The 24,645-nt window shown below is 37.2% G+C and overlaps 1 protein-coding gene across 4 annotated transcripts in view; it reads left to right on the plus strand.

The window, feature by feature from the left end:
* The window catches only part of armc9 (armadillo repeat containing 9), a 39,888-nt gene that overhangs the window by 13,339 nt on the left and 1,904 nt on the right, over positions 1-24,645 (plus strand). For all 4 annotated transcript variants that reach the window (XM_026197849.1, XM_026197847.1, XM_026197850.1 and 1 more), the window contains 14 exons: positions 149-260; positions 572-664; positions 2,041-2,131; positions 6,425-6,548; positions 6,680-6,819; positions 7,006-7,082; positions 8,782-8,856; positions 9,762-9,852; positions 10,307-10,368; positions 10,509-10,607; positions 11,526-11,635; positions 12,558-12,694; positions 15,499-15,607; positions 18,947-19,119. In XM_026197849.1, the coding sequence (XP_026053634.1) occupies positions 149-260; positions 572-664; positions 2,041-2,131; positions 6,425-6,548; positions 6,680-6,819; positions 7,006-7,082; positions 8,782-8,856; positions 9,762-9,852; positions 10,307-10,368; positions 10,509-10,607; positions 11,526-11,635; positions 12,558-12,694; positions 15,499-15,607; positions 18,947-19,119 (1,493 nt within the window). The remainder of the gene's footprint in view (positions 1-148; positions 261-571; positions 665-2,040; positions 2,132-6,424; positions 6,549-6,679; positions 6,820-7,005; positions 7,083-8,781; positions 8,857-9,761; positions 9,853-10,306; positions 10,369-10,508; positions 10,608-11,525; positions 11,636-12,557; positions 12,695-15,498; positions 15,608-18,946; positions 19,120-24,645) is intronic.

Below are 24,645 nucleotides of genomic sequence, written 5' to 3' on the forward strand. Positions count from 1 at the left end.
TGTCAGATCACTCAAATGTAATTCTATAAATGCAATCAGACCAGATTATGGAAACATGATTTTTCCAGAGATGGAAAGATTCCCATCAGCAACCTGAAGAGCCAGCTCTCATGTGATGATTCATCATCCTTTCATTTTCTACTCTCAGGAGGCCCAAAGACGTGCCGTTGTTGCCTTCCCTTGACTATGAGAAGCTGAAGAAAGATCTAGTGAATGGATCAGATCGACTGAAGGCTTTGCTGCTTCAAGCTTTGCGCTGGGTAACTCAGAATTAGCATTAGTAAACTAAAAACATCACTGATGTACCCCGTCTTTTCTGACAAAAAAAAAAATCACAATTAAAAAAAATAATAATAAACAACAACAAAAGATTAGAATCACTGTTAATATTGGTCAAACATGCTGAAAACTGCATGGTCAAAATTAAATTGTGATTTCTTTAAACTAAAGAATTTGTAGAATATATTTTGTTGTTTTATCTCCATCTTTGAGAATACACCCTTTAGAGTACCCAATGAGGAACAAATTGCTTTACACTTTACATGGCAATTTTTTTTGTGTAATTTCCCAGAGGTTAACCAGATCTCTACATGGTGAGCAAAGGGACACAGTTTTACAAGCCTTCATCAGCAATGATCTTCTGGAGCGCTACAGTTCAAAACAGGTATATTACAAAACCCTTGGTGGGAAATTATTTTTAAAGTAATTAGAACATTTCAATTTAAATTTTACAGTTTGAAAATACAATTTAAAATAGCTTTATTTTAAAATATTATGGCCCATATGTACTAACAGCTTGCATCAGCGTAAACTGTCTTTTGGCATTAAAAAAGTACTGTCAGGATTTATTAAAGACACCCCGTGAAGAATTGGCACTGAAAAGGCAACAGTTATTTTTGCAGCTGACCATACTGAATATGCATTTATAGGAGTTTCCCTTTCAGATGCCATTTGAACAGGAGAAGATTATTAAAATAAATCATGCAACGAGATTAACCAACATTTGCACTCAAATTACTGCTATTTGCGCCATTATTTAACGCCCAGTTAAAAGGCATGTCTTAAAGCAGGTGATGATTTGTATTTGCGCTGGTCATTATGGAAATTATCTGGCTGCATCTGTGTTCTTTAATATGTGCATTGTTAGTAAATCAAACGCAGAATTTTCCCCTCCCATCTGGGCTTTTATAGAATTGTGCTCTAACACTAATCTGGCTTTATATATCAAGGTACTGATATGACCTTGCAGGACATGGTATTTAGCTGTCTTGACACATTGTTTTCAACACTGATTGCCATGTGATGCACCTATACAGTTATGTAAAGCTTTCAATTTCGTTATGCTTATCGATGCAAAAACATCTCTGTTTCTTTTATGTGGAGATGTCATGCTGTCGACAGGGCTGAATAAATAAACATGGAGCTTCACATAAAAATATAAACAATCTAGTCCATTGTCCACATAGACTCAGTGATTGGTATATTTGTTTAAAAATATTGTAGGATATTTTAGGATAGTATGCAAATTTATAAATGAACCCTTTATGTAATATCAAAATATTTAAATTGCATTTCTATCCAGATTTTGATATATGTTTGTTTTGTGATTCACTATGAGTGCACTTACACCACAGCAATTAAAACACTTAAAATAAATAGTGCTGTCTATGACCTAGTTCATTTCTAAAATGTTTACCAACTGTCTGTCTCAGGTATTTAGGATGAAGCTGAATGTGGAAGATCAGGTTTCAGCATATTATGTGACATCTTGACTCAAAGTCTTCCAATCATTGTCAGCAAGTTCCTTAGGGCAATCGAGTCAGATAATAGCATACGTGCTTTAGCTCACTTTTCAGTCTTTATTCAGGCTGAATATCAATATTTCATGTTACTAAAATACAGAATTAACTTGGAAGGCGGACAAAGTAATCCTTTTCACATTAATGAACAACTAATTTAACCAAAAGCCATATGAAAAAGCAAAAAAAAAAAAAAATGGCCAAATAAAATTTTGACTAACCAGTTGTGTTAACTTTACAGAAAACTGTTCTTAATCTGCTGAAATCAAAAAATGAGATCGTCAGACAGTATATGGCACGACTCATCAATGCCTTTGCCTCTTTGTGTGATGGTAAGTGAAAATGGTTTCAGTTCAAGCAAAGATGTCTTGTTTTGTTTGTTCCAGTTTTCTTATTTTTCTTCCTTAAACCAGTTTGACATCAGAGAGTGTAAAAAAAACTTGGCAGATGGTGATTTCAACTCATTCATCATAAACACACATCACTCCGATGCTCTAGGTGGTGCAATAATGTGCAATAAAATAAGCTAGAATTTAAATTCTGATCCTGAATTAATTTTTAATGTGGATTTATATGTCCACCTCAAACATTTTGTGGGAATTTGCCATTTTAATGAAAAACATATTTTTAAACTTAAGATGTGGTAACATTAAATGTTGTTCTGTGAAGTTTTGCAGGCTGAATCTATTTATTTCAATAGGAATTCACACAATTGCTACTCTACATTCATTGCATTGGTTGCTATATTCGTTATGCTATTCAAAGTAACCAGAGAAACCTTTTATGTCTAAAACCTTTGCAGAAAATTAAGCTAATGTGTAAACAGACTTGGCAGGATGGTTCCAATACGCCCCCTCCGCGTATTCCTCAGAAGCCCAATTCCATTACTCCAGCCCCAATTGACTGGCAGACATGATGTTGCATCAGGGAGTGGCTCCATCTTCTTGGTATAAAACGAGCGTCGCAATGTCATTACGACTTTCAAAAATCTCTTCTCGCTTCACACCAAAAGCCTACCCAACTCTGATAGCCATCAACTAATCTCCATGCAGGTTGCTGGCTTATAATTCTGGTACTGTGGTTATAGTCAATCTGTTGGCCACCATGCCGCTTTTGCCTAGCCTTCATTCAGCATTCCAGCTCATTCTTAGGGTCATTCAGTACCACAACTATGGCTGCAGCAATGCAGACTACCATAGCTAGCGAGGGACATCCGTGGCTTTGCTCATGCCGGAACAAGATCTCATGCAAAGACACACACCAGGCCGGCTGTGCATGTCTTGGGCTGAAACATGCTCAAATGGTGGTCAATTGTCCCGGATTTACCATGAAGAACCTCCTTCACAGGTTAGCACGCCAAGCTAGCTTGTCTGGCCATGATCCCCTCGTGTCAGCTAGTCCTGCTCCGGTTTCCACTCCTCAGGTACCCATTCCTGTAGAGCTAGCCACCATGGTAATTCTATCGTGGGGTGAACAACTGGATGTATGTGCCCCTAAGGCCACTGTCCTCAGCACAGACGAGGGGAGGAGGGCGTGTTTGAATTTGAGGAAGAGGGGCAATCGGATTTCCTTTTCTCTGAAGAGGAGGAAGATTTTGAGGATTCCCCTTTTCTCCCCCCGCGCATCTGGCAAAACCTTACGGCGGGATCCACGGAGGAGGCAGGGGGGGCACCATCCTCTCAGCTTCTTAGTGTGGATCTACAAGATGTGTGCAAACGCGCTGCGGAGAAAGTCTGTGGCCGACCTTAGTAGCTGAGACTGCAAAGTTGCGCTATGAGGAGATGAGGCTGCCGAGAGCTAAACGGGCAGCGAGACAACTCTTTCCAATCTTTCCAGATCTTCTGGAAGAGGTTTATGTCAACTAGTAAAATGCCCTTGCAAGGGGTGTCTGCACTCGACGTGGATGGTATGGAGAAAGGAGGGCCTTCTTCGCTTGCCCCCCCATGGAGCCTTTAGTTGCTGCGCATCTGCATCCAAAGCGTACCGTGGCTGCAAACTCAACATTGCCATCAAAAGCGAACCGCTTCCAGTCAAGCATGAACAACATCGCTCTGCTCGCCGCATACCAGGCTGATCTACAATATAAGGTGTCTTTCACACCAAGTCAGACACGGTGAGAAGAAATCTGTGTTGTCACAGATTTTTCGCTCTGTCTTCAGAGATGTGCCATTCAGGCTGCGGGCAAGACATGGCCACAATGGTCATTCAGGAGATAGGATGCTGGCTTAATTTGGCAAAAATCTCAGAAAGAGAAAAGGAAACCATCTTAGATGCACCAGTTGTCGCAGGTGTTTTCAGTTCAGCGCTGACACGGATGGAGAAAAGATGCGAGGAGAAGAATGGTAATGTGATGGTGCCGGAACACTGCAAATAAACTATCGGTGAGAAGGCACTCAGTCCTGTTGGGTGCTGAGAACAGTACAGTACAATTACAGACTGCATTTTGCCACTTCTCTGGTGGACTCAGCTCTAATAGGCATTCCCTTAGGCAGACTATTTATGAGAGAGTTTCAATGCTGGGTAGCTTCCCTGAGACTAGACCCGTTATGGCACTCCTGGAGGAGAGTGAGAGTGATGTCTGCTGCAGTCTTGGCACTGTGTCAATGGCAGAGGCCATGCTTTCTGGTACAAGGGGTACTGATGGGCATTGTCCAGACCAGGAAGGTCATAACGTTGGACATGGCTGTGGGGGCATTCACGAGGGCAGGGCAGTGTCATTGTCACATAAACTACTTGGAAATGCTGGCCGTCTTTCTAACGTTGAAGCATTATCTTCCTTTTCTGAAAGGGCATCATGTTCTCGTGAGAATGGACAACACTACAGTTGTGGCAAACATAATCAGACAGGAAGGTATCAGATCACTCCCTTTACACATGTTGGCACACAAACTGATTTTGTCAAGCAATGCCAGTATTTTATCCCTGAGAGCGACACACATACAAGGCATCATGAACTGGGGTGCAGATCTGTGGTCCCTGCCACTGCGTTGGTGTGTGGCTAGACACGTAATCCCCATTCAGTGTTCAGTGGCAGTTATTCTATCGTTTCTGCAGGATATGATAGATCAGGGTAAAGCATTCTCAACAATAAAGATGTTTCTGGCTGCAATATCTGCCTGTCATGTAGGTTTTGATAACAAAACTGTGGGGCAGCACCCTTTGTTGTGCCAGTTTATGAAGGGTGCGCTTTTCCAGTCTCAAAACCGATCTTTCCATCATGGGATCTGGTTCTGGTGCTTAATGTTCTTTCTGTGACTACATTTGAGCTACTGGACAAAGCTGACATGAAATTATTGTCATTTAAGATGGTGCTGCTGTTTGCTTTGGCTTCAGCAACGCACGTAAGTGAATTTCAAGCATTTTCTGTGAAATCAGTGTGTATGCAATTTATGCCAGGGGACACGGGTGCTTTTGAAACCAAATCCTGCATTTATGCCCAAGGTGGTTAATTCTATTGTTCATCTCAAGTTAAGAGCCTTTAACCCACCACCTTTTGCTTCAGCAGAACAGCAAAGGCTGAATATGTTATTTACACAGAGAGGACTAAAGGGTTCAGAGTGAGTGATCAGCTGTTTGTGTCTTGGGCGAAGTCGCATATGGGAAAGCCGATTACTAAACAGCGTTTTTGTTAAGCGGCGAGTTGGTCCTCAGCGCACACATTTGGGAGCTTCTATAAACTGGATGATACAGCCCAAACGTTTGCACATGCCGTTTTGAGCATTGGATTTTTCTGTTTTAACCAGCCCTATAATAGTTTCTTTGGTTGGCAGGAGGCTTCGAGACAGGCTATCTGGCAATACGGGATTAAGGATATCCCATAGTGAGACGCTGAAACGTATGCTTGAAAGAGAACAATAGGTTGCTTGCGTAAGTGAGGTGTATCACCAGAACACCCTCCTTGCTGTGCGAAGCAAGAAGAGGTGTGTTTGTTTTGAATATCGTAATGATGTTGCGTCACTTGTTTTATGCCGAGAGGAGGGAGCCACTCCCTGACGCAATGTCATGTCTGCCAATCAATTGGGGCTGGTGTAATGGAATTGGGCTTCTGAGGAATATGCGTAAGATCTCACTTAATGCTATCAGAGAACCAGTGTTATGTTATGCAACCGGTGTTATTGATTTATATTTCAACCTATTATTTAAGTTTCACAAAAAATTATATTGTGGCCTTTATGTGGATCAGTGACTGTAAACGGGGACACACGTTTTATTAATAAATTCTGAATTGGTGGGCTAGAAACAAAATCCTGATCCTGAACAAATTGAGCATGTGTGGATTGTGTTGGCCATTTGGCATTTAATAATAAAAACTACTTTTTCAAACTGTTAAATGTTGTTTGGTTGAATTTTCATAAGCTACATATAAATTCAATTGTATTCAAATGTTACCCTACCTTTTTTTCATTTGGCAGATATAGGCTTTTTAAAAACCTTTTATGTTGTTGTTTTTGTTTAGTTTTTTTTCCGTGGCCCAAAATTATAAATTGATGTTGATTTTGAGCGAAATGTAATTAACTCCTTTTTGCCAAAATTTACAGAATTTGTATTTCATTGTATTACATTGTGTAAACATCTTTAGTTCGGAAACATGTTTAATGTCATCTCATGCACTGTTGCACACCCAGGACGCATGTACTTGTCTCAGATACCCTCTTTACTGAGGTTTCTGCTTGATTCTCTGAAGACTGAAGAGAAAGAGTCTGTTACTCGAGAAAACGTGCTAGCAGCACTGCAGAAACTCAGCCTCAGGTATGCCTTTTGCTAATAAATGTTAATAAAGACACAGACTGAAATCATGTTTACAGTTTTTTTCTGACCTTTGAAAATTGTGTAAAACATGTTGAAATATGAGGTGTTTGTACATTTTCTGCTATGTGCAGGCGAGCTCAGCAATCTGCTATGATCAGAGATGGTCTGATTGGCTGGTTGGTCAAAGAGCTCCATGACTCCGACTGTTTGTCTGACTACACGCTTGAATATGCCATCTCCCTCCTCATGAACCTCTGTCTGCGCACTCAAGGTAACGATACACTGGCACAATGATCTAATAATCAATACCTGTCAGAGAAATAAAGTATGTTTAAACAATTGTATTATTGTTCATCAGCCTTTTTTAGTTTGCACTCTTTTATTTGATTTGCTAAAGTAAATAGAGAAGTGTACTATAATCAGAGCAGTGTTTATCATAGTAAGTCTCACATTTCAGGAAAGAAGAAATGCGCAGAGGAGGCCAAGCATGTCCTAATTGTCCTGACGGAGCTTCTGGGACATGAGAACCATGAGGTAAAGCAGTTATTGCTCAAGCGCTATATGCACAAACAAGGCTTGTTATGTGAGCTTGTTCACCGCCTTCCTGATTGGTGAATACCACAAGGCGTCAATTAACTTAGGCCTTTTTACGTCAGCCGATTCTGAAATAAGAATGCTTTGTCAACTTTGGATTTTAAAAGTTTGTCTTGCAAGTGTTCCTTGAAGATTTCACTCCCTTTTTTGAAACATTTTAATTGGAGAATCAAGCCTACACTATTATTTTCATTAATAAATTTGCTCAGCACCTCAAGACTAATTAAATTTTTTTAGACCAGCATACTTATAATTTCCTTAGTTGCAGAAGAGGTTCCAAAGACAACACACTCAGTCTTATTAGTATTAAGATGAAGACAATTTAATCTTGCATAAGCACTGTACAAATTCATCAAAGGATTGAGAGCCTTTTGGATCAATTGGAATATATAACTGAATCTCATCAGTGCATAGATGATGTATAATATTAAAGGTAGGGCTGCACGATGTGCCGTTTAAGCATCGATATCGCGATGTATGAATCCACGATAGTCACATCGCAGGATGTGCGATGTAGGCTGTCGTAATTGATCTGTTATTCATTAACTGTACGGGCCAGCTGCTCCCCGGCCCTTGACGAATGTGATTCGCGGATTAATTGCACAGCTTAACCATCATAGAGTGAAAGTTTATCATTGACAGGACTGAAAAACACATGCAAGTTTAACAGGGCAGAGAGAGAGAGAGTGCCTCGAGAGACAGAGAGAGAGAGCACGAGAGAGACAGACAGAGAGAGAGAGCACGCGAGAGAGACAGAGGGAGAGAGAGAGTGCGCGAAAGAGACAGAGAGAGAGCGTGCGCGAGAGAGACAGAGAGAGAGAGAGCGCGCACGCGAGAGAGAGACAGAGAGAGAGAGAGAGAGCACACGCGCGAGAGAGACCGAGAGAGAGCGAGCCGTCTTCAAACAACACGAGCGCTGTCTTGCTCTCTCTCCCTCGTGCATATTAATCATTTGACACGATGGTGTCGATGTTTAAATCATTTAAAATGAGAATGTAAGTGTGCTCACACCATTTTTGTTTGTAAGAAAAAATTGCAATATATATCACAGAAAAATAAAATATCGCAATGTCATTTTTTCCCAATATCGTGCAGCCCTAATTAAAGGTATAACAAAATTTGCCTAATGGGCATATATACAAAAACAATAATCTAGGCCCTAGCATAGAACCCTGTGGCACACCACTATGTAATTTAGCTCATGTAGAGCACAAATTCCCAATGTAAAACAAAAAAGACCTGTCCTTTAAATATGACTTAAACCAATCTACCTTAATATGAATAACATCTTTCAAATGCCGCAATAAAATGCCATGCCACTGCGTTGGTTATTCATAGTAATAAGTTAAAAAAAAATAATAAAAAAAATTAAATAATTTGTTATAAAGTAAATAAAGCTGCTCTGCCAAAGACAGTATTGTCACTTTAGATCAGTTTAGTGTAATGATGATTTAATATAGCTCAATAACAGTTGTAAAGTTGATTAAATATCAAACATAATGTACAAAGTGTACAAAGCTTTTATAGTTAATTATTTTATGATATGTCTCCAAACTTTGGCTGTTAGTGTATAAAAGTGTCTGGGATGCTGAAGTTTCAAATGTTCATTGCATGTTTGTGTTCATGTATGCAAATATAGATTCGGTACTATGTGAATGGAGCATTATACAGCATCCTGTCCATGCCAGAGATACGAGAGGAAGCCAAACAGATGGTATGTGTTCAATCATAGTTCATTCACAGGTGCAGAACATCAAGATTTTTGCTTTGACTCCAATGAATAATACATATCCAATTCATTGCATTTGCAATAACAGTCAAATCTTTCAAAGTTAAACAGCGTTGTATGATGCAACAAATGAAAAGGTTACGTTTCAGAAAAAAAACCAAGGAAGCATTAAATTGATGAAAATAAAGTAAAAATATTTATAATTTTACAAAAAAAATTATATTTCCAATAAATGTTGTTTTTTGAACTATCTTTTCATCAAAGAATCCTTAATTATTATATATCTATATCTCTATCGATGACCCCCCCCCCCTCTATTTATTTATTTATTTAAACATGTATGGGTTATATATGGGTACCTTTCAACCCTCGCTTCACAATTCTCAAAAAAAATTGTTTTAATTTTCCATTTCATAAATGGTACTCAATCAAGTACTATAGAGACATATAAGCTGATCAAATTTAATGAGCAGTGCATGGGACAAAATAACTCGCATCCTCTTACACAAAAAAATAAATAAATTAATTAAAAAAAACTGGAAAATAATAGAGCCAAGTAATGCTTATGTTATGAATATAAAAAATAAACTTAACCTAATATAACACATACTTTCATAGTCATTTTTATGTCATCATGGCAAATGAGTTAAGTACACCAAAAGGCACCCTACAGTGAAATGGACTCATATATACATATACTTTTGGTATGCAGATGTTGTGATTCTTCTCCAAGCTTGTCTCTTGCATTATTTGTTTATTTATTCATTTTTTTTTTATCCCTGTGGAAAAGATAGACAAGGAAAATCCTATAGTGACCCATACAGATGGGTTTGCTATTTGACTAGAATCACATAATACAGAAAATGTGATTATTTTGTTGTTGCATTTAGAGTATGGAGGAGATCTTGCGCTGTTACAGTAAAGAAGAAAATCCTGAACTCAACAGGCAGATTGAATTCATAATCAAACAGCTTAACTCAGGTAAGGAAAAAAGCAGCAAAAAATTGTTCACCTAAAAATGAAAAATAGATTAAAAATAATAATAATAATAAATGTGTGATTGCCTTATTTAACCCATGTACACAAAACTCCTTGGAACACAAAAAGATAATTTTTTAACAATATCCCAGTCTAATTTTTTCTGTAAAATAATGAATGAAAACTAGGTATCAGGTTCAAAAGGAACGAAAAAGCCCCATAAAAGTATCACAGCCTTGGTCAGTGTGACCAAATAATTAGTTTGACAGCTTTTAATACTGCTTTTATGAATTATTATTATTTTTTTATTCACTAACTGTTCAAGTTTACTGAATTGCAAATATTTGCCAGGATATTCCTCAAAAATGCATCTGCCGCATTCCACAGTTTATTCCCCATATTTATGTCATTATTTTACTGATTCCTTTGTATTCATTTATGATTCTGCCATCTACAGTGGGCATCCCTGAACATGAACCTGAGTCGGATGATGAAGAGGATGAGGATGATGATGACGAGGTTATTCACTTTGGTCATGTATTCAATACAAGATTATTGCTCAACATGACTTCTGATATCACAGAACAGGCTATCACTGTGATTTGCGTTTGATTGGCAGTTTCCCACTCTTTGATCGAATTCTTTGATCTTGTTGACAGGAAGATGTTATGGAGGCAGACCTAGATAAAGAGGAAGTCCTGCAGCCTCAGCCAAAAGAGCTCAGTGGAGAATCTTTGCTGACAACAGAGTATCTCGGGGTAAACCATCACTCTACAGTATATTTATGATATTATGAAAGAAACCAGAAACTGGTCCAGAGTTTCACATGCAAGGGTGTTGTAGGTTAAAACATGCGAATGATAAATACAAGAGGACTTTTTAAAGTCAGTTGAATTTACTCACCCACAGGCCATCTAAGATATAGTGGATTTTTTTTTCTTCACTAGAATGTTAAAGATTTTTAGCTGAAACAGTGGTCCTTGGTGATTCGTAAAATGCAAGTCAACAACTATCATCGCTTTGAGAGTCAAAATGGCAAATACAGACAACAAAATTAATACCTGTGGCTCCTGACGATATATATTGAAGTCTTATGAAGTGAAACGATCAGTCTGTGCAAGAAACTGAACATTATTACCTATAATCCAGAGCATCAGACAAGTCTGTTTGTTTCAGTGAACTAGATTAATTCATTAGTTTGTTTATGTAATCAAGCAATGAAATTGCATATATGAAATTATATTTATAAAGGACGCAATAATGATGTGAAATATAAGTGTTTTACATTTCTGAAGCATATAAAGTGAATCAACTTGTCTTCATCAGCTCAACTTTATACATTAACAATAAGAAGCCGTAAAAATGTTCATTTCACTTCTTCATTCAAATTGCTTAGTTCACCTATGCGCATATGAGCAGCGAACTGTTTCCTCAGTGACTGTTGGAGGAACTGGAGAACTGAATGAGTTCACAAAAACCAGCATTATAAGATTATATACGCCAGTGTCAGGCATCTGAAAGTAACTTGTAGATCTGTTTCATACAGTTCAGATTTCGTGAACTGAACCAGTTCAAAAGAATGATTCCTTTGTGAACTGTTGAGAAACCGTTATACTTGTTTTTTTCTTTGCGATGCTGGATGAGCAAATGCTAAATATCTTTATGATGCTTTGTAGATAATGACCAACATGGTGAAGATGAAGAGAAGATCATACCCTCCATCATCTCGCAGCATAGATGAGCCCCTCCAGCGGCCCGTTACGCCCAGTTCCCACAAAAACACCATGTAAGAACCAATTTCCTAATGCCTGTTCACATCAAGAGGAATATTTGGTGTTATTTTAGAAACAATCTTATGCTTGTTTGACACTGTATGTCAGTTTAGCATTACTTAAAATGTATTATCATAGTGGAAAGGTTTTATAGATTCATTTCAAATCAAGATCCATGAAGTCAACGTATATTTTTTATTCATGTGACTTTGAGTTTAAAACCATATTGCATGCTAATTTTAGAATCATTCAGAGAATCAATTTGAGATGATTATGCAAGCTACTACCAACACAGTGACTCTTTTGCCCACAGTAGAAGTGCTCCTTTCACATTTTTCCTTGCCAATCCAAGTAAATAGTTCTTCCCTTAAGTTAAATAATCTTAATGTGCATGCGGGATATGCAAGACTCCATCCACTCTTAGATATATCCTCATTGTTTCTACTGAAGCTAATGGAACAGTGATGGGAATGACTGCAGACAATTGGTTGCGTGACTCTTACTGTTTTAACCTTGGTGCTTTGGAATGTTATGAATGAAAGAACACAACATTGTTATTATGCCCTTGATTGGGTGAGAACATATTTGAGCCTTTGTAGATATCATTTATCCAAATCCTTGAATAGTATAATAATTAGATAATATAATATCCTCTCAAAAGGACTTGGAGTAGACAAGGTTGAATGGACGCCATTTAGGCCTGGAGGAATAGTTAAAAATTTGTATATAAATATATTCCATACTAGAATTGTTTTTTGTTTTTTTAATTAATTTATTTATTTTTTAACTACTACTTAAAGGAACCATCATTTTGCCATTACACATATTGTTTCTGAATTTCCTAAATTAATTTTCTGTTTCGTCAATTAAATTATAATACATCCGGCATATTGAACTTGATAATGTATATCTGTGTATGTGTATTTTCCTGTACAGAGCTGGTGGTGATGGAGTCTATGCTATTACCCGCCAAAGAAGTGATGATAGCCCCGCCCATTCTCGCTTTAGTTCCCGCCCACCCACTCGCACCGGCAGCCGCCCCAGCACTGCTGAATCCATCCACCAAACTTTGGGTATGTGTGCTGTCGATTTAAATATTTAAATATGTACTCCAGCATGTCTTAATTTGGTTTTTCACTTTGTTTGTTTTTTTTACATTGATTTACATCCTTTTTCATCCAGCTCAAAAGTTATGCTTTTTGTAAAGTTGTTATTTCACTTATTGCTCGATGTCATTGTTTTGTAACCCTTCATTAAGATGAGACCACAGTTCCATCTTTAATAAATATTCAATGTTTCTCTGAAATGATTCAATTTCTGAGGACTTTAGCTTGGACTGTGCTTTCGTGGTTCTCTCATTTCCGTTCCAAGTGCACAGCCTGATGAAATCACTTTGATGTGGTTTTCAGTGCCTGCAGGCGAGGATTTGTCTGAGAACGCTACCATCCAAGCACGATATATCGGACAAAGCCTGATATGAATTGCTGAAGTTGTGCGTGTGTTGTCAAATTTCATAATTCTTTTCTCTGAAACATAGTTAATCATTTCCATCAGTAGAATTTGTTGTTTGTTTGCATCAATGTGTATTCATTTCTTTTTATTAAGTATCAGATATGCAATTTTATTCAGCCATTTTATGAACATTTAGGACCTCTAAATAAAGTTTAAAACTCTGATTTGGGGGATTGAAAAAAAAAAGAAAATAAATAATAAAATGCTACAAATGAAGTTAGCAAAAAGGCTGGGTATGGAGTTTGATAATTTTCAGGCACCAATCGAATTGCCTCGATACCATTGAGTATCGAAAAACATCTTGTTGTTCAGTACCAAACGTCGATACCTAAGGGGCTAATCTTCGATACCTAAGGGGTTAATCTAACGTGAGCAAATTAGCCTCCAGCACTAGTGTGTTCGATCAGAACAACATTAATTTAAAGTTAATGACTGTCCATGGTGATCCAGGACACTGTTCCAAATCCACCACACCACAGAGCACCACTCACATAATTTACCATAAAATTACATTATATTTGTCCCAAATTATTGTTAATGTACATAAACATGTCATCTTAGGCTGTAAGATTTTGTATTGTGCATCTTTCAACACAACGTTTGTCTTTTTCTCCATATACTTTATATAGAGAGCTAATAATAGCCATTGATCAAGTTTTCTTTTTGGGTTCGCTCTGTTTTGTCAAACACGTATTTCAATCTCATCGACGCATCTTTAATTCCTGAAGTGAACTTTTATTTTAACTGTTTTATGTTAACTGTTAGACAAAGCATGCAGTTTTCAAACATATTTACTTTAACTTCTTAAGTGATATCAATAGTATGACATTTTAGACGCTTCCAAAAAAAACAAAAATGTGTATATATATATATATATATATATATATACATATATTAAATTTTTTTAAATCGCTGGATTTTGGTAGTTACATGGCCCTAGTGACCCCAACCCCAATAAATGTAATGCTACATTTACACTGGTGCGTTTTTGGATAATATAATCTTGTTAAAGTTTATTTCATAAAATTGGTATTAAAAAGCATTATTGAGGAACTGGTATCGAAGTCAAGGAAAAAAATTTGACGAGACCCAGCCCTAGTTAGCACAAATAGTCAATCAAGCACTTGTTGATATTATTAAAAATCTCAAAATTTAAGGATGAAAAAAAAAAAAGTTTTGATAACCTTGGTAATGATTGAGTATTTGATTTTATTTGATAATTTTGGTATTGTATAAATGTTTAGTCATTATTTTTCCATTTTGGTAACAGTTGAATGGTTGATCTCTTTAAAAACTTTGGAAATGCCTGAGTATTTGATCTGTCATTTTGGATACAGAGCTGAAAGTTGTTTTTAATGACTATGGTAACAGGGCTGAATGTTTGTTAATTGTTATAACTTTGGTAACAGGGCTAAATGTTGGATCTTTCAATGACTTTGGTAACAGGGCTGAATTTTTTATTGTTTTAATGACTTTGGTAACAGGGTGGAATGTTAAATCATTTTAATGACTTTTGGTATATTTGATAACAGGATTGAATGTTTGATGTTTTAATAACCATGGTAGAGGCTGAAAATTTGATTGTTTCAATGACTTTGGTAACAGGGCTAAATATATGATGTGTTAATAACTTTGGTAAAAGCTGAACATTTTATTTTTTTGAAAGACTTTGGTAACAGGGCAAAATTTGTGATTGTTTTATTGTCATTGGTAAAAGGGGCTGAATATTTTGATGTTTTAAATTCTGTAAAGGCTGAGCATTTGATTATTTTAATGACTTTGATGATGGGGCTTAATGTTTGATCATTTTAATGACTTTAGTAACAGGGTTGAATGGTTGAACTTGGCAAATGTGGTCAGTGCAAGAAGTACATAAATGGGATGTGTTTGTTTTGGTGCTTTATCAGACAATAATTTGTAAGCTATTTGTGGATTGCATAATAAAATGGATGGTTCTGGTTCTACAATCTGATTGGATGAGCCATGTTCAAAGCTGTTTGCAGTTAAAAACACCAAAAATAGTGTGCGATTTATTAAAAATAATAATAATAGCAGAATCAGCTTTGCAAAATCTTTTCAAAATTACTTTCCTCTCATTGTGCTTTTTTAGCTTCTGTCTTAGCAATTATATTGTATCATTTATGGGGCAACTGTTTCATTTATCTCTTTGACTTTGTCTTTTAGCAGCTATTCTTGTTCAATTTCCTTACGAACAGTAACCATATAGCACATCTCTCCTAGACCACTTTACATTTCCTTATGAAAGTGAACAGCTCTCAGGTCCTTCACTGTGGCGTGTGTGTGTTAATGATGTCAGCTGCGTGTGAGGTGTGTGTGTGACATCTTTTGGTCTTTCTCCAATCAGCAACCGATTCAGAATGCTGGCGTTCCTCTGTGGAATCAGGGCTTACGGGGTCCCCAGAAAGACGTGTACCTCCATCAGGCCCAAACAACACAAACGGCCACCCATACAGGTAGGTTTGCTCTCCATTCCATGCATTTTTAGTCCAACATTACACATCTCTGGATCTTCCACCTCTGTGGTACCTTACCAAGAGGTTTAAGGATCCGGGTGCGACATTCCATGCTCACTGTGGCAAGACATATCTAAAATGTAAAGGTCCACAGGATCCAGTGTTATCAAGCGTGTCATAGGCTGTAACTTGGCTATGGAATTCAGCGAGCTGGAGAGAGACCAGAGGAATTTGGGAGTTGGAGCAAGGCATTGAACCTTAAGTCCACAATGCCACGGGACAGACTTTTTCATGAGAATCAAACAACTGCTAAACAATGAACTGATTCAGGTCCCTTTCTTCCCAAATCCCTGTCCAACCTGACTGCTGGAGATCCATGGTATAATAACCCTGTGAATACATGTGCATCACATTTTCTTGTATAAAGCTGTCATTTTAACCTCGTGCAACAGAAAAACAAATTTGAGCGTATGCAGTGATTTCTTTATTGTCTTGTTTATTTTGTAAACATGTAAATATAACAACGCAAACTTTTCTAAGGGGCCATTCACATTGAAAATTGTTTTGCATTTGCATTGTTTTTCTATGGAAACTAGATGGATATGTTTGACAACTGCGCTTGTTTCTTTTTTTGGTTTTGCATTTTTTGTAGCATTTTATTTATTTTTATTCCACTGCCCCATGTCTTGTGGTTTTAAATGCAAAAACACGCTTGGTGTAGAAAAAACCCTAACTATGCCTGCTCAGTGTCATTGTGTTATGTTTTTTCACATTTATTAGTCTTTTTTTTTTTTTTTTGCAATTCCGTTGATTTTCTATGTACAGAAATTAGAAAGATGCATTTAAGCACTACATAATATCTTGCATCTTTTGCAGCGTATTGTGTATTGCACGGTTTTCTAAAAACGTGGTGCGCAAGTTAAAAGTAAAAAAAGAGTAAAAAAATCTATATTAATTTTTTTATTACACTTCCGTCGGATTTCTGTTTTTAAATACAAATACGCCCCTAACTATGCATGCTAAATACAATTTTTATTTGTTTTCATGTTATTGCATTTCAAAATGTCAGAATGCTATTTAAGTACGTGTTGCATTCTCAGCATTGCCACAAGGGGGACTATAGCACATTAGCAATTCAATTGAAGTTTATTTGTATAGCGCTTTTTACAATACAAATCATTGCAAAGCATCTTTACTCAAAATTAAGTTTCTACAATATTTAGTAGTATTAAGTGGTGACTGTCAGTTTATGTGCATATGAATGGAATTATCAGACAAATTAATACAAGATGTACTCAGCCAGACTATGAACACTATTAATAGGAATTATTATATGATGCAATCATACTTGTAGCAATATTTGGTAGTTCTGTTGTTTCAGGGTTAGCATCATCTGAGGTCCTCTTAGGGTTTGGCATCATCTCTTCTCAGGTGTTCTGGATCCAGACTGAAGGTGGCAAAACAGAGAAACAAATAGAGACATAATTAGTGTTGCTGTTGTTCCAAACAAGTAAAATTAAATAGTTTAACCCAAGCTAAAGAATAACAATGCACATTTGATCAGATAAAACTGCGGTCATAAATTATGAGATGCATTGTTCAAATGCTTGGCGAAAGAGATGTGTTTTTAATCTAGATTTAAAGAGAGAGAGTATGTCTGAACCATGAACATTATCAGGAAGGCTATTCCAGAGTTTGGGAGCCAAATGTGAGAACTACCAAAAGTCCAGCGTTTTGTGACCTTAGGGTGCGTGATGGGTTGTAGCATGGTAGAAGGCTAGTTAGGTACGCAGGAGCTAAAACATTTATGGCCTTATAGGTAAGTAATGATAATTTGTAACTGATACGGAACTTAATAGGTAGCCAGTGCAGAGACTGTAAAATTGGGGTAATATGATCATATTTTCTTGACCTGGTAAGGACTCTAGCTACTGCATTTTGGACTACCTGTAGCTTGTTTATTGAAGAAGCAGGACAACCACCTAGAAGTGCATTACAATAGTCCAGTCTAGAGGTCATGAATGCATGAACTAGCTTTTCTGCATCAGAAACAGATAACATGTTTTGTAGCTTGGCAATGTTTCTAAGATGGAAGAATTCAGTTTTTATGATTTGGGAAATATGGTTTTCAAAAGACAAATTGCTGTCTAATATAACACCCAGATTTCTGACTGTAGAGGAAGTAACAGTACATCCGTCTAGTTGCAGATTGTAATCTACAAGATTCTGTGTAGTGTTTTTTGGTCCAATAAGTAATATATCTGTCTTATCCGAATTTAATAGGACAAAATTATTGGTCATCCAATCTTTTACATTTTTAACACACTCTGTTAGTTTAGATAATTTAGAAGTTTCATCTGGTCTCGTTGAGATATATGGTTCAGTATCATAAGCATAACAGTCGTAACTAATCCTGTATTTTCTAATAATATTACCAAGTGGCAACATGTATATAAAAAATAGCAGAGGACCTGGGGCAGACCCTTGTAGCACTCCATATTTTACTGGAGATCAATGAGATGACTCACTGTTCAAATAATCAAAATGGTAGCGATCGGACAGGTAGGATCTAAACCAACTGAAAGCCTCTTCTTGAATACCTGTATAGTTTTGTAATCTATCTATGAGTATGTCATGATCTGTGGTGTCGTACGCAGCACTAAGATCAAGTAAAACTAGCAATGAGGTGCAGCCTTGATCTGACGCAAGAAGCACGTCATTTGTAATTTTAACAAGTGCCGTTTGTGTGCTATGGTGGAGCCTGAAACCTGAAAATCTTCATACAGATCTTATAAAATAAAAATATTTATTAAGGTGTGGTATCTGGAGAATTTTTTTTTACAGCTTTTAGGCAAGGATGCAAAGTGTTTCACACCAAAACTTAAGTATAATTTGATTTTAACAAAAAACTGTTTGGAATGAGATATACTTTAAATATTAGTATTTTATAGAAAGTTAGAAAATATTATATTTCCCATCTCAATCAGTAAAATAGGTGTTTTTTTTTTTTTTTTTATACACTAAGTGGGTTGCTGGAGTAGCTGAAATAGTTTAACTTGTATAGGTTGTCAAGTTATTGTTTCGCTTTATGCTAAGCTTGATGATATTTCTTTATTTTTAGGTAAATGTTCTGTACAAAAGAAGAGATCCTTAAAAACCCTATGGTTTATAATAAGTTTTGTTTTATGTTACAATAAAATGTCTAAAGATTTAGATATATTTGTTTGAGAATCACATGCAAATGGGTTCAAATGAGTCAGCTAGACACTCTAAGCATTGGACAAGGGCAAATTTTAAATGTAAAAGTTGGTGGCATCTTCTTCGTTCTCTCCTTTCTAGTGGGCAGAACTTGGGCTTTGAAAGCCGGCCTAAGATTCCTCGCACCCCTGACAGTGACACAGGCAGTGCTGGCAGGTCTCGTCTGGCCCCCCAGTTCTCCAACAGCGAGCCCCAGCACAGCGGCAGCAGACCCGGTTCTTCAGGGGGCTCTGGTGGGCGGCCCAGTCAACAGAGTGAGTATTTCACTCGACTTATCCATCAAAACTGACACTCTCAAACAAAACTATGTATTTATCTTATCTATGGAATCACACACCAAGTCCACCCATGTTTGAAGACCAACCTTGCAAAATTGAAGTCTGATGCTTGATTGACATTTTGTATGTGTGCAGTTTATGTACTTACGCCTTTATTATATACTTTCATTCCCATGTGTACCATATGTTGTGTGTCATAATTGTGGGCTCTTACACACCATGGCAGGCAAAAAGTGACAAAAAAGTTCCAGTTCATTTTCAGCAAGAAAGTAAGCAGTTTTAAGTAACCCCTTCAACTACTCTTCTCCCTGCAGCTGTGCAGTTTGGGATAGCATTAGACATTTCTGCTTCTCTCTTTCTTTTTGAAGCTGCTGTATGGCCCATTCCGTTAGCATGTCTAATTAATGGAGATGTTTTGTAGCACTGGTTGGTAAATTGTGTACTGCTGTACGTCTTACAGTCTGAGCAGCTCATTATTCCATTATTTATTTCTAGAAAAGGGTACATTTTTAGCCAGTTCATTTGAAATGTATCCTTTGACTGCTTCACCTCATTTTTCTGTGGATCTTCAGTTTGGCTGCTTGTCAGCTTTTCGGGGTCGGTCACTTTTTTTTCTTTGGATCGTGATCTGGATCATCAGAACTTATTTTTCCATATTTGTGAAACTGAACCACAAAACCAATCTTAAGTGTAAGTTTGCAGAGATGCATACATGAAAGTTGAATAAATAAGCTTTACATTCATGTAAGGTTTGTTAGGATCGGACAATATTTGGCAGAGATACAACTATTTGAAAACCTGGGGGTCAAAATACTGAAAAAATCGCCTTTGAAGTTGTCCAAATAAATTCTTAGTAATGCATATTTAGTAATAAAAAATAAAGTTTTGTTATATTTACAGTAGAAATTTACAAAATATCTTCATGGAACATTGTCTTTACTTAATATCCTGATGATTTTTGGCATAAAATTAATTTTTTGCTAAAAATATACCCCAGAGACTTTGTGCTCCAGAGACACATTTAAACAACGCTCACCAAACCCTTTAATTCATTGTGTGTGTGTGTGTGTGTGTGTGTGTGTGTGTGTGTGTGTGTTTGTTTGTTGTACAGATACGAAATATGATGCCCATAACAGTAGAAAACAAGCAGAATTGACAGACAGATGACAGAGTTTTAATCTTTCATTTCAGATTTTTTTTTTTTTTTCTTGCTGGGTTGGTATTGTTTGTGTCTCATGTTCTCCATGAAACATGTTGTTCCTCAAACTTATATTTGATCTCCATATAAATCACATTTGAACAATGAAAGCAGCCATTTTGATTGAAATCTTGTGGTTAAGTTGACCAATGTTCCCAGAGTATCGGATTCCACATGAAAAAACTTGGGTTACACAAGTTGTTAACAGTTTAGGCTCAGATTATTTTACATTAAGTGATGACTAAATTAAATAATAGAGTGAAGTGGATATTTATGAGGAAATGTATTTAGGCTTTAAGACAGTCAATGGAGATGATATGTAAGGGGATAAATATATATGACTATTATAAATGTAAATATAAATGTTTGACTTGAGAGAAGGGAACATTTAATATAAAGGGCCTGTAATATGCAGACTAATGCAGTTATGAGAGTGAGAGAAAAAGTGTCATACAGCCATACTTTTGGTGACCCATACTCAGAATTCGTGCTCTGCATAAACTATGTGGCCCATTCACTTATATTCAAAAACTTGATGTGGCCCTCGAGTTTCCCCACCTCTGGTTTAATGTGTCTTTATTTGTTGACTCTCTCATTCATTCGTTTGTTCTTGATTTTACTGGAACAGATGTCAAACAGTATGAAGAACAGCTGCAGGGCAGCTGAGTGTGTCGTGACGTCAAACCATAGTGTGTCTTGGAGATTCTAAGATGTCTTAACATATTTCATTTCAATAAGCTGGTGAAAGTGTGGGGTACTTAGTTTAATAAGTTATTATGACCCATAAGTCAAGTCACCTTTATTTATATAGCGCTTTAAACAGAACCGATTGTGTCAAAGCAAAGGAACCACATAAATTAGGAAAGCAGTGTGTAAGTAATGCAAAATGACATCATTGAATTCAGTGATGTCATCATCCAGCTCAGTTCAGTTTAAATAGTATCTGTGCAAACAAGTCACAAGCCCTGTGGTCTTGTCCTGGTGCTCCTCTGAGACAAGGTATTTACAGGGGATCTGTATCTGGGGCACTAGTTGTCCTGGTCTCCGCTGTCTTTCAGGGATGTAGAAGTCCTTTCTAGGTGTTGATCCACCATCATGTCTGGATACGTACTGGATCTGGGTGACTGCAGTGACCCTCTGATCTGGATACAGACTGGATCTGGTGGCCACGGTGACCTCGGAACAAGAGAGAAACAGACAAATATTAGCGTAGATGCCATTCTTCTAATGATGTAGAAAGTACGGTGTTATGTGAAGTGTTTCCGGTTCCGGTTTACCTAATTAATGCAGCCTAAAAATCCTTTAACGGATTTGAATATTAAAAGCATATTAGTATGTTATGTGTAAGCCAGTTTAAAGAGAGGTTGGTTATTCCAGAGTTTAGGCGCCAGATAGGAAAAGGATCTGCCGCCCGCAGTTGATTTTGATATTATAGGTATTATCAAATTGCCTGAGTTTTGAGAACGTAGCGGACCTAGAGGAGTATAATGTAAAAGGAGCTCATTCAAATACTGAGGTGCTAAACCATTCAGGGCTTTATAAGTAATAAGCAATATTTTAAAATCTATACGATGTTTGATAGGGAGCCAGTGCAGTGTTGACAGGACCGGGCTAATATGGTCATACTTCCTGGTTCTAGTAAGAACTCTAGCTGCTGTTGGTTTAGAGCAGGGATCCTCAAATCTGGACCTCGAGATCCACTTTCCAAGTTCCAAGTTCAGAGTTTAGATCTAGCCCTAATCAAACACACCTGAGCATGCTATTCAATGCCAATCAATGCATTTAGGATCATTAGAAAATCACAGACAGGTGACTTTGATCAGGGTTGGAGCTAAACTATGCAGTGCATTGGACCTCCAGGGTAAGATTTGAGGAAGGGGGGTTTAGAGGATTTAACAAATGTATATAATTCTTCCTCTCCTATAGTAGAGAATGAGTGGAACTGTTCGTCAGGGGATCTATAGTGCGCTGTCTGATGCGATACTGTAGATGACGGCTGAATGGTCAAATTTTACCTCTAATAGTATCGATCTTAGAAGTAAAGTAGTTCATAAAGTCATTACTGCTGTGCTGTTGGGAAATGTCAACACTGGCTTAATTAACGAAACAAAGCATCAACAACTGTATTTAATAAATACCTGGGGTTATGTTTGTTTTCTTCTACATGAGAAAGTGAACAAATAATTCGAATCAGATTTATGTTCCGTTATGCGTAAATTAATTACCATAATTTAAATTTAGCGACTTGCAAATGAGGAAAATAAATGTGTTCTCCTCTGGATGTAGATTAGATTTTCTGACAATCTAGTATGTACTAATTCTCACTGGTCTTCTAGGTGGTTGCTAGGACATTCTGAGTTGTTCTTATTTCGGTTGCTAGGATATGGTTTGTTGCACATGATTGTTACAGTTTTTTCTAGTCGCTAAGGTGTTCTTGAATGTTTATAATGTTTATAAAATTATTGGATAAGGCATTATGGTGGTTGCTAGGGTATGTGGACTGTTGCTGGTGATTAAGGTGTTCTGGGTGGTTGGTTGGGTGTTTAGTTAGTTGCTAGAGCATTCTGGGTGATTGATTTAGTGTTCAGGGTGGTTTTGGTGTCTTGCTAGGTTGTTGTTATGGTGTTTTAAGTGGTTGCGATGGTGTCCTGGATTGTTATGGTGTTTGGGTAGTTGCTAGGGTGTTCTGGATGGTTTTCAGGTGTTTAAAGTGTTCTGGGTGGTTGCTAAGGTGTTCTAAATAGTTACTCTTGCGTTAAGGGTGTTACAAGGGTGTTTTAGATGGTTGGAAGATTGTTTAATTTATTGCCAGGTCGTACTGGGTGGTTAACATGGTGTCCTGGGTGATCAATACAATGTTTTGTGCGGTTACTTGGGTGTTCTGGGTTCTAGCTAGGTTGTTGCTATGGTGTTGTAGGTGCTCTGCTGCAGTGTTTCGGTGCTTGCTAGATTTTTCTTGGTTGTTGCTTGGTTCTTATAGGTACTTGGGGTGTGTTTGTGATTGATAGGTTGTTCTGGGTTGTTGCTACAGTGTTTTAGTTGGTTAAGGTGTTCTGGATTGTTATTGGATTTGGTGTGGTTGCTAGGGTGTTGTAGGATGCAGGGATGCTTTTTTTGGGGGGGGGGGGGTTGTTAAGGTGTTCTGAGTTGTTGCTAATGCATTCAGGTTGATTGATAGTGTGGTGTATTGGGATAATGTGTATGTGTTGTTGTGGATGGTTGGAATTGTGTTTAGTTGATGTTCTTAATGATTGATATGGTGTTCTGGGATGTTTCTAAGGTTTTCCAAGTGTTTATGGTGTTGGTCTTGGTTCACGTTGTCGCTACAGGATTTTGAGTGTTAGTTAGGATGCTCTGAGTGATTGATGGGGGTTCTGGGAGGTTGGTAGGGTGGTTAGTTTGTTGCTGGGTGATTGATATGGTGTTGTAGGAGACTGCTAAGGTGTAAAGTGGTAGGTGATTCGGGTTGTTACTACAGTGTTTTGATTGGTTGCTGAGATGTTATGGCTCATTGCTAAGTTACTCAGAGTGGTTGTTAGAGTCTTTTAGGTGGTGGCCAGGGCACGGCTGTGTTTTTTTAAGTAGTTATTTTGTATATATTAGTTATTTATTTTTTTGTAAACTGAATTTTAGAAGTAGTGTCTCTTTGCATTTGATGTTTAAAGTAACTTAAAACATTCATTATATCTTGACATTTAAAATGTGAACATTAACTGTATTCAATGGCAGTCAATATTATGATCAGCAAAATGAAAGCAGAGTGTACATTTATTCACTGATTGAATTGATCACATTTACTTATTATGTGTTCTTTGTTTCTATCTTCTTCATTCTTTGAATGCCGCCTTTCACTATTTATTTCTCACTGTCTCTGATAATGAATTTTTTATCAGTCCACTGTGAGGTCTGTCTGTCTTTCTGGCCTTTCAGTCTCATAAATCAGATGGAATTAGTCTTGCCTGTGTTGTATTTGGTGTTACTACTTCCTGCCTGCTGCTGAACTTTACAGATGCATTACTGGAAAATCAATTTTCCTATCTAATGCACACATTGTCAAGGCTCCATATTATGTTTACTTCCTGTTAAGTGGTCCATCTTTTCTATCTCACTGATCGTAATGTTACTAACAGGAAAGTGTGTCTGTTCAGACCACAATCTAATCAGTCAAGACCACTGAAAACATATCCGTTGAACTCCGAATACGTCATTATCCAACGTGAGATCATTGCTTGGAGGGATGAATCTCACTAAATGTCAAAAATATCCATGGCTTGAATTTAAAGGCATTACATCACTATTGGAGA

This window comes from Carassius auratus, chromosome 22, assembly GCF_003368295.1.
Source record: "Carassius auratus strain Wakin chromosome 22, ASM336829v1, whole genome shotgun sequence".
Taxonomy (NCBI): Eukaryota; Metazoa; Chordata; class Actinopteri; order Cypriniformes; family Cyprinidae; genus Carassius; species Carassius auratus.